General features: G+C 36.6%; 1 protein-coding gene across 5 annotated transcripts; it reads right to left on the bottom strand.

Annotated features, from left to right (window-relative positions):
- Positions 1-977: 977 nt before the first annotated feature.
- Positions 978-11,480, bottom strand: LOC110447598. Of its 5 annotated transcripts, none has more exons than XM_021493389.1 (2): positions 11,364-11,480; positions 978-2,855 (listed from the first exon to the last, which is right to left on the bottom strand). In XM_021493389.1, the coding sequence occupies exon 2, from the start codon at positions 2,792-2,794 to the stop codon at positions 1,775-1,777; it is 1,020 nt and encodes a 339-aa protein (XP_021349064.1). In that variant the 5' UTR covers positions 2,795-2,855; positions 11,364-11,480; the 3' UTR covers positions 978-1,774. The 5 variants fall into 5 exon arrangements, with proteins under 5 accessions (XP_021349064.1, XP_021349066.1, XP_021349065.1 ...); XM_021493391.1 differs by lacking the exon at positions 11,364-11,480 and adding an exon at positions 7,287-7,401; XM_021493390.1 differs by lacking the exon at positions 11,364-11,480 and adding an exon at positions 7,079-7,168.
- Between the last annotated feature and the right edge of the window lie 291 nt (positions 11,481-11,771).

Genomic DNA, 11,771 nt, shown 5'->3' with positions numbered 1-11,771 from the left:
ACGAATAACCTAGCCCAGTATCTCCACGAATGACCTAGCCCAGCATCTCCACGAATAACCTAGCCCAGCATCTCCACGAATAACCTAGCCCAACATATCCACGAATAACCTAGCCCAACATCTCCACGAATAACCTAGCCCAGCATATCCACGAATAACCTAGCACAGCATCTCCACGAATAACCTAGCCCAAAATATCCACGAATTACCTAGCCCAACATATCCACGAATAACCTAGCCCAACATATCCACGAATAACCTAACCTAGCCCAGTATCTCCACGCATAACATAACCCCACTTCTCCACGAATAACCTAGCCCAGCATATCCACGAATGACCTAGCCCAACAACTCCACGAATAACCTAGCTCAAGATATCCACGAATAACATAGCCCAGCATCTCCACGAATGACCTAGCCCAGCATCTCCACGAATAACCTAGCCCAGCGTCTCCACGAATAACCTAGCCCAGCATCTCAACGAATAACCTAGCACAGCATCTCCACGAATAACCTAGCACAGCATATCCACGAATAACCTAGCCCAACATATCCACGAATAACCTAGCCCAACATATCCACGAATAACCTAGCACAGCATCTCCACGAATAACCTAGCCCAGTATATCCACGAATAACCTAGCCCAGCATCTCCACGTATAACCTAGCCCAACATATCCACGAATAACCTAGCCCAACATCTCCACGAATAACCTAGCCCAACATATCCACGATTAACCTAGCACTGCATCTCCACGAATAACCTAGCCAAACATCTCCACGAATAACCTAAATCAGCATATCCACGAATAACCTAGCCCAACATATCCACGAATAACCTAGCCCAGCATCTCCACGAATGACCTAGCCCAACATCTCCACGAATAACCTAGCTTTCAACAAAATATTATGAATCTAGGCCCGTCAGTTCTTCAGAAGAAGTTGTTTAAAGGAAAAGTTGAAGGACGAGGACGGACGCAGACGGACGCCGCACCATGACATAAGCTCATTTGCCCTTCGGGCAGGTGAGTTAAAAATGAACTGGATATGCAAATCTAACCGATGGCTTTAGATATTAGAGGTTACATGTTGCCTTAGCCATATTAAAATAGCAATGCAATAAATTCCGAATCACACTTTTTGCTGTTTTCACACATAATGCATTTAAGAAAATACGAAAGGAACATTTGTAAAATAAAAATCAGTATCGATTTTTGATGGAGTAGAATATAGAGAAATAGCGTTTTCTATAATAGGGCCAACTAGAAGCTCTTATTCGTTTTATTTGACTTTTTTTACATCATAAGTTGTATTTATACTTGAAACAGGTTTTACGTCGGTTTTATTTTTGCAAGTTTTAAAGTAAAGCGAACCTGCGATTTCAAAATCACAAATTTGATACTGCTTTTTTTCAACCTCAACACGATACTTAATTTTGCAAGATAAAAAAGTTTATCATTACACTATAAACAACCGCACTTTACTGTACGTAAACCATGTATATTTAAGTGATATAGCTGACTGACGAATATAATGTCACACAAATAAAATAAAATAATTTCTATGTAGACAGAATTTTCATGTATTACGTGAACAAATTAACGATGGAGTAAATACTGCAGTAGAACAGTAACATGTTTACAGTAAAAGACATGGAAGAACAATTCGAATAACATCAATATAAATGTTAACACGTAAAACGTGACGATTGTAAGTTTAACCCATGCATTTGACTCGACGATTTTGCATATTTAATATATAACCAATGTCAAACCTATGACTGAACAGGAACAATCTTGGGACTTTCATCCTTGGCAAAACCATTCCTGTGATTACTGGTACTATCAGTCGATGTTGATCCAGATTCCTTATCACTTCCAGGAGCATTAACAAATCCAGTTATCTCCCTTTGGAGGTCTTTTGTCTCTGGTACTTGTCGACGCGTTTGTTTGCTCGCTGAGAAGGTTGCAGAGTGCGGTTTACTGGACTGCACTGTGGCTCTCTTGTTTCCGGATCGAACTGTTTTAGCAGAGGAAGACACTGAACTCAGAACACTTTCCACTTCTTTTACATAGTCCTGAACTTTTCCATAAAGCTTGACACGTTCTCCATGCCCTTTTTTAAGCTTGCGCAGTCTGCTTAAGGCAAACATTCTCCGCCTTGTAAGTGAATCGACCCATTTCTCAAACTTCACTTTGTCGTTTTCAATTTCTCCCCTTCTCCGTTCAATCATGTACTCAAACGCCTTCCTTTCCTCATCGGTAATGAACAGCTCCGGATCGTACATACCTAGATCGTCATCAGTGATCGGTTTAAGATCAGCAATATCGTTTGATTTGGCAGAAATAGACATTTTTTCTATCTTTTGCACATTTCCGACGAGTGTCGGTTTGACTTCCTCGCTATTTCCTTGAGAGTTTGTTCCGTCCTTGTCATTGTGATTTTCTTTTGATTGTGATTCCGGTTCCGGTTCCGGTTCCGGTTCCGGTTTCTCCACCACGAGTGACGATTGCTTTGTATTACTTTTGTTATCCTCAGTCTCACTGCTTTCGTTGTTGACATTCTCATTGAGAGGTTCTGCTGTATTATCAGTTTTGCTGGATACAGAGTTTGATGGTTCAGTTTTTTCTGTTGTCTCATTTGCTATTGTTTTGCCATTTGTGGTATCGTCTTTTATATCATTTGAGTTCCCCTTTTTGATGTCATCGTTTCTAGGACTTGTAATCCATGGTTCTGTGACAGATTTATTCCTAGTCAACTGTTCATCAAGGGCTGTATCGCTAGCAACCGCCATTCCACCAAGTCAAATCTACCCGCTCGAATGCCGTTATCCTTACTTCACTAACAACGCCATTCTGGAAAGACATAAACTGCATTAATTTCCTCGTATTACAGAACAAACATTTCTCTTCCTGGGTTTTCAATAGTTCACAACGTCATCCCCCACAGAGAACTTAATGGTTTTCCTACGACATGCATTGTTCCGTATGAACGGAAAGTATCTTATTGTGACGATGTAATCTCGTGTAATCTCGTTTACCAGGCATTACAGTAGTTAAGATCCCTGCGGGAATTTCGAAGTCATTAGCAGGTAGGAGTTACTGTTCTTGTTAGCTTAATACCAGACAAACGAAATAAGAAATTCGCACAAGGAGTTACTTTTAAATCTAGAATATATAATTCCTTATCTCTAGGTGTCAAACAGAAATATGTGTTAACATGGTATGTTTTTACAGAGTTCTACGATTTTGCTTTTACATTTTAATAATCATAAAAACACCAAATTATACCAGGTTTTTCATTGCATTAAGCTTATCAACGCACAGTATTACTAACGCGACATTTCATATTAAGAGAATCACGCTAACACCTAATCAAAACCAGATTCCAAAAACATTCATTAACTGGGACGCTTATGTAAACAAAATGGGTTGGACTGACGGATATCGAGAATGTATTAATTCCCTAACGGAATTGTTCATCGAGAAAATTATTCATTAATTTCCACCACGTCGTATGTGTTGAACCATGAAGCCCATGTTTATAATCTTCATTTGTTCGTTGTTTACTATATGAGAGTACATCTACATTTCACGCAGTTTCAGATACTAGAGAAACCCTATAATACCTGACTAACACGTGATATGTTTCATTTGTTTGGAGTAGCACATTAAAACGGACTTCAATTTTTACTTTTTATCACAATACAACAAGCAAACAAGAACATGCTTTGTTTACCTAGTGTTATTTTGATACGGATATCAGTACACATATATAACATTGGGGAGTAAGCTGGAATGACACATTCCGACTCACTTTATCTGGCCAGCTTAAAACAATGAATACATAAAGGGTAGGTCACCATGTTAACACGAGAAATTTCACTCACGTGGTACGGTATCAAATGAGAAATTTATTTCGAAACTATTTCTCCAGAACTCAAACATCGGTTTCCACTCTGGAGAGTACATTGACCACGCCACAATCATCGTTTATTCATGGGTGTATTTGTGTAAATAGTTGCCTAGCGAAAATGTGTCTCTACTGTTTTATAAACTTTGTGTTTTTTCGTTAAGGGTATCCATTACGTTAAAGGTATCCATTACGTTAACCCATACATTAATCGTATTGACGATAACATCCAAGAAGTACATGACACAGCCAGAGCTTATCAGTGAAATTTACATACTAACGTGCATATATAAATATCAGCCATGGAATTAAAATGTTGTACATAAACACATAATATATTGTATATTCTTACGTTGTTAACTTAACAAACAAAATAGTGATACCTTGTTTATATACAATAATAACTACAGCAGGTATGTAAATCAAAATCCCCCTCAATATTAACAGGTTTTGATAATGAAATCTCCCTACACAATGTGTTGCATATATAATGATAAAAGTAATATGTTTTTGATAAAAAGTAATAACATGAAGCCTTTGGGAGCAGACTGGTAAATGTTTGATTACAAATGTAAAGCTATTACGTTAGATGATTTAACGCAGTTTAAAATGTGACATTTAGATATTTAAAATAGAATTGCTTGATGATAGATAAACATTGTAGAGTTGAATTCGAAGATTAATATTATCTCTACTATTCACAAAAGTTAATCTGCTTCAAATATATATAAATGATATGTAAGATATTTTCTTTATCACTTCTGTATACAGTAAGAAGCATCTTCAATTACCCTGTATACGGTAGATAATTCTAAAATAAACCTGTATAAAGTAAACAGTTTCGTCAATTACCCTGTATACGGTAGATAATTCTAAAATAAAACTGTAAAAATTAAACAGTTTCGTCAATTACACAAATTTAACAAGTATACAGTAAATAGTTTCTAAAATTATCCCGTATACAGAAGATATTTTCGAAATTAACTATGTGTCACAGATACAATTTGCATTATTTTAGATAATCCTATAAACAGAAGCTAGTATCTAAAATAGCATTGTTATACACCAGATAGTATCTAAAATGACCCTGTTCACGTAAAATGAAGTACCTAAAATAGCCCTGTATACAGTAGATAGTGTCTAAAATGACCCTGTTTCAGTTGATAGTTTCTAAACTAACCCTGTATACACTGAATAATATCTTTATAATCCGGGTATACAGTAGATAGTATCTAAACATGACTGTGTTCAGCTGATAGTATCTACAATAGCATTGCTATACAGTAGATAGTATCTAAACATGACTGTGTTCAGCTGATAGTATCTACAATAGCATTGCTATACAATAGATAGCATCTAAACATGACTGTGTTCAGCTGATAGTATCTACAATAGCATTGCTATACAGTAGATAGCATCTAAAATTACCCTGTGTACAATGGAGATATTTATCATATCCTTGCCCCTGATATGGGATGTTTTGTATGTGTGATAGGCTGTTTGTTTTGTAATGGCTATATCCCAGAACAACATATATCTGACAAACATGTGCTACATCCGTTTAGACTCGGTTCAATAGTTTTCGAAAAAATCCCGTCTTATTCATCGGACAGTGTGTTATAGTGATACTGATAGTGTAGACCCTACCTATCCGTCTGTATTCGTTATGCTGTTCATTGCATTAGGTTTAAATGAATAACATGATTTTATGACAAATGAATTATTTTCCCGTGTGTTTTATACTGTATGTTATTGCACAATAATGTTGATGCAATAGAGCATTAGGATTAAATTTCCATATCATTCACCTATCAGCCCTCAACCGATATCAGCCATCGGGCCTCCGGGCCTCCGGGCCTCCGGGCCATCGGGCTGATCTGTAGGTTTCGGGTTGATACGGAGTAATATATGGAAATTGTCACATGCTGATCTCTAAATAGCGTAGACATGATGCGTAATTACTCTGTATACATTAAGACAGTTTATAAATGTGTATACAGTATACTGTATCGTCTACGGTCCTGTTTACAGTAGACACTGTATAAAACTCTCAATAGCACACAGCACACGTGAGAATGTTACGCTGTAACTAACACACCAGCATCTTTTTCAGTCGTCTTTAGACATTACCTTGGCAACCCGAGATCACTGGGCTACAAATGATGATGGTAGACGCGATAATATTTTCTCAGTTTTTGAAATTAAAAATATACTTATAGGGTCAAAGTGTGACATGCCAGAACCTTCTAAAGGAGTAGAAAGAGTAAAACAGAGTAAATGTAAAGTATTGGTATTGAAAGAGATGATCAGATGATGGCTCTGTTTTATCATGGTTTCCTGTTAAATAACCAACCAACCCCCTCCCCTGTATGTAACAATAATAATACTACAATCCGAATCTCCGACTACATTACCACAGTGTTGTAACCTACCTTCTTATTACCTGCGAGAACACATAGCTACTGTTATACTCTGTCAATAAATGTTCACGGTAGACATATAAAATCCCTTCAGTCACAATAAATAAAGGACAAAGCACACACCAAATACACCCTCCTTTACCCAACTTTAAGTCACAAGTAGCATTGTCATCTTCACGCTTAAAAAAATGGTCAGTCATAACCCCATGAAAAATCAAATTTACCAAAGATAATGAACACTTGAAAGGCAATATCAATGAAACAATAGATCTGGACCATCAATACAATATTTTGTTTGAAAAATATCTTGAAAATATATTTGTGTAAATAATTTATATGATGCGGTAAGCTTAGGAACAAACATAGAGCCAGTGAGCAGAAACCTAATTTACCGCACGTTACCTTGTAGCAAACCATGGGCGGTCACGTCTGTTATGACATTGTCCAGTGCCGTATTGCCTGCTCTATACTCAGTTACCTATTATGAACGGTAAGTGAGTAATGCAGATACTATGAGTACCCTAGCATACAACCATGCATAGGGCAAACTAATATTGTTTGTTCTCAAATTCAGACATGATCAGAAAAATTCCCGCTTTAGATGTTAATATTGTCGTCAGCTTAAATTCTTTTCAAATCCAGCATGTCAATATTATATATATAAATGCCGTCTCAAAATGTGTACATATGTAAATTCTACGCTATGTCCTGGGTGTAATGTAACCAAATCTATGTCCGAAACTTACCTTTAACATGATCACACGTTTCTTCTTTGAACAAATTTCATTTAATATATATTTAACATTCAATAAATTCGTGTTATAGACATGTTCACAGGTGCTCAGTATATATATACACCCACTCAGAGGTTCGCATGGGAACTCGATAAAGCCAAACTCACTGCACTTAATAAACTACTAAAATACATGAATTATTCAGAATTTAAAAGTTTACCTTCACAGAGCATCAAAGTCTACAGGAGGTCTTCGTGATTAGTTGTATATAGCTATAACACATCAATCCTAAACATGATCGCGTATCCTTTGCAGACTCGTTAACTACGCCTATTCGTTAACAACCTAGGCCAACACAAAGTAGGTTTCGGTACAAACCGGTCTTTATGCTGATGAGAAGGTATATACCATAATATTGTGATTAGAACTGACTATATGAGAATGACAACCAATATATTTCTTCACGGTCTGTGATACATAAAAGTAGGATAACGTAATGTGATTTTATTTAAGATATAAATATCCTGAATTATTCCGACTTTAAATATATTTCTGTTGTATACTTTACCAGCAGAATAAAAAAGACCTGATAGTAAAATATTTCTGTAAAGTATAAAATGATAGTTTATGTGTATCACAACTCATTAAAATGTTATCGATTTCTCCTTACCTCGCACTTTTCGTCGTTAATAAACGATCTTTCAAAATTTGAAAGCAACTACACAGAGAAATAATAATTAAAGAATATGTACAATTGAGATGTCATAGCTTTAATCAGAAGTCAGCGCTGATTACGTAGTGATACATTGTGTCTCGGAAGACCAGAACAGCTGAGAGCGTTGAATTGAAATCAAGAACAAAAATATTTACTGCATACATAGTTTGCCTTTCTGTTTTAATGGCAGATATGTTACCATTACGGAAACAAGGGACAAATCTCGTCAATGCTAAGCTTTATTTCGACGATGAAACATTCGAAGGTTGTATTTCAAATAATAATAATAAATAATAATATACAACATTTATATAGCGCCCTATATAATTTGTAAAATTACTCTAAGGCGCTTTACAACATATGGATAATAGTAATGGTTATAATTGTGAAAACAAACAACAAAGGCTTGCAATCGCTTTCATACATTTAACAAGCAACGTGCACATAATTGAACAAATAAAAGGGTGGTATTTACATGACGTCTTTGCAAAGATTCTAAAATGCAGACGTGAAGAGGTGAGTTTTTATGTCCTCTTGAACTTGGCCCAGGGTATTCGACTTCCTAATAGCAGATGGTAAGCTATTCCACAACGTAGCCGAAACCCTCCCAAAGCATCTGTTTCCGTAGGTCACAGTACGAGATTTTGGGACACACAACAAAGATTCTGACTCCGACCGCAGTGATCTTGACGGCTGATACAGGGTAACAAGTTCCTGTAGGTACTGAGGAGCTGTTCCATTCAGTGCCTTGTATGTGTATACCAGAATTTTGTACTGCGACCTGTATCGTACAGGTAACCAGTGCAACGAATAAAGCGCAGGTGTGATGTGCTCTCTCTTTCGAGTACGAGTAACTAGCCGTGCTGCAGTGTTCTGAACCCTCTGCAGACGACTAGTTAGTTTGTCAGATATACCACAGAGCAGGGCGTTACCATAATCCAACCGAGAGGTAACAAGTGAATGCACCAAAATCTTGCATGCATCTGCAGTTAGAAACTGCCGAATACAGCCGATGTTCCTGATCTGGTAGTAACAGGATTTGGCAATAGCGTTCACTTGTTTTTCCATGTTCAGAGAACTGTCAAAGTATACCCCTAGGTTTTTAACTGCTGGAACAGTCTCAATAGTTCTGGCATCAACCTTGAGCTGGAGAGCCATTGTTTGCTGACACTTTGGGGAAAAGACGATTAGTTCCGTCTTTTCCTGATTAAGTTTAAGCATGTTGGCGTACATAATAGTCACAATAATTACATTGTTGTCCAAGGTACTGGCAATATCCTTGGATATTACGCCTCTATAGTCAGTCTATAGTCTACACTTACTCACCACGCAGAATCAGTAAGGTCACTTACATGACGCAGCGAAGATCTATCAATAATCCCAGAGCAAATTAATCAAATGGTTAGTAAAACAAATGCCATTTAAGGTCGGTTTATTTTTTATGAACAGATTTAATTTCTATGTGACAATGAATATTTGGCTGTCTGTGTAGTTGTTTAAGGTGTTTCCTATACGTGATATCATTACACGCATGTTTTTATTTGTCTGTTTTAAAAGAAATCAATAAATATATATAACATTGTTCTATCATAACTCATCACACTTGAATATATATCAGATATAAAATGACAGATTGTATCTAACAACCAAGCAAAAGCTTTGTCCTGTATAAAGAATACGTGGTCGGGTGGTGCAGTGGAAAGCGCACTTGCCTTTCACCAAGGCGGCCGGGGTTCGATTCCCCGATCGGACGTGAAAAGGTTGGAGTCACCTGCCCGACCACGTGGATTTTCTCCGGGTACTCCAATTTCCTCCCATAATAAGGCCCCCTAGCGCTAACAACCGGGCCAACAAGAGTTGAAATAACTTGTTTCATAATTGTTGTAAAATATATAAAGTTGATATAAGGAATACAGTTAATGACTATTGTACGTTTTTTATGAATGAATTTAACTGATTCCGTTTGAAATAGTGTCACTGGTGTTAAGATATTTGTCCGGCAAACATTTCTTTATACACATAAAACGGTTATATAGATTATTGGTTTTTGGTTGTCAATGAATTTATTTATCAATAGCGTAATTTCCAGTTTTAAATCATGCCATCTGTTCTGGTCAAGCATACATTGAGCTAATGGTACCAACAATTGAACCCTTATCTCTTATATCGCAATGCTGAACAGAAACACCAACACCTGGCAATATAATAACTTAGGGTGATTCCAGTGGAGCAGGAACATCCGTCACTCTATTCTAGAGTAATTGCTCAACAGAAGATAGCAACACCCAAACAGTACACTACTACAGATTACATCGTGCAAAAGGTAAAAAAAACACACTTGAACAGTATGCTCTTACAGAAATAGTTTGGTTTAACATTGAACACATGGTATTGACGCTTGAACAACACGCTCTTGCAGAAATAGTTTGGTTTAACATTGAAGACATGGTATTGACGCTTGAACAACACGCTCATACAGAAATAGTTTGGTTTAACATTGAACACATGGTATTGACGCTTGAACAACATGCTATTACAAAAATGGTTTAACATTGAACACATGGTATTGACACTTGAACAACATGCTATTACAAAAATGGTTTAACATTGAACACATGGGATTGACACTTGAACAACACGCTATTACAGAAATGGTTTAACGTTGAACACATGGTATTGACGCTTGAACAACACGCTCTTACAGAAATAGTTTGGTTTAACATTGAACACATGGAATTGACGCTTGAACAACATGCTATTACAAAAATGGTTTAACATTGAACACATGGTATTGACCCTTGAACAACATGCTATTACAAAAATGGTTTAACGTTGAACACATGGTATTGACACTTGAACAACACGCTCTTACAGAAATGGATTAACGTTGAACACATGGTATTGACACTTGAACAACACGCTATTACAGAAATGGTTTAACGTTGAACACATGGTATTGACGCTTGAACAACACGCTATTACAAAAATGGTTTAACGTTGAACACATGGTATTGGCACTTGAACAAAATGCTCTTACAGAAATGGTTTAACGTTGAACACATGGTATTGAAACTTGAACAACGCGCTCTTACAGAAATGGTTAAACGTTGAACACATGGTTTTGACGCTTGAACAACACGCTATTACAAAAATGGTTTAACGTTGAACACATGATATTGACACTTGAACAACACGCTCTTACAGAAATGGTTAAACGTTGAACACATGGTATTGACGCTTGAACAACACGCTATTACATAAATGGTTTAACGTTGAACACATGGTATTGACACTTGAACAACACGCTATTACAAAAATGGTTTAACGTTTAACACATGGTATTGACACTTGAACAACACGCTATTACAAAAATGGTTTAACGTTGAACACATGGTTTTGACACTTGAACAACACGCTCTTATATAAATGGTTTAACGTTGAACACATGGTATTGACGCTTAAACAACATGCTATTACAAAAATGGTTTAACGTTTAACAGATGACAGGATACTTAAACAATATGCTCACTATCAGTAATATTACTTGAGTTAGATATAATCAATAGAAAACAGTACTCTTACCTGAGTTTTCCATCCAGGCCTTTACGCATCGTCAGGTCTTTGTGTGATCTTTACTTGAAGCTCGCTATGTCCTGCTGCGGTTGGATAGGGTTGTAGCCACTAGTATATATATAACAATGCTTACCATTGTATCATATTGGACGGGTATTTAAACCTTATAGAAGTAACCTGACAAAGTCTACCTTTTACCTATTGAATTTTTATGGAAAATTCAGGAGGTTAAGTGATCTTTATATCAAATATAATCTTCAGCCAATATGAGTAGCTTTATGTAGTGGAATTAGATTTTAGTAGAAACTTTATTATGTAGGGCAAGGTATATGGAATCTCGCTATAGAAATGTGGGTCGCTACCTTAATGAGCTTTACCCGATTTTCATTCAACGCCCTTAACCTTTATAAAATCATA

This window comes from Mizuhopecten yessoensis, unplaced genomic scaffold, assembly GCF_002113885.1.
Source record: "Mizuhopecten yessoensis strain PY_sf001 unplaced genomic scaffold, ASM211388v2 scaffold3525, whole genome shotgun sequence".
In the NCBI taxonomy this organism is placed as follows: Eukaryota; Metazoa; Mollusca; class Bivalvia; order Pectinida; family Pectinidae; genus Mizuhopecten; species Mizuhopecten yessoensis.
This window is presented reverse-complemented; position numbering and strand designations above follow the sequence as displayed.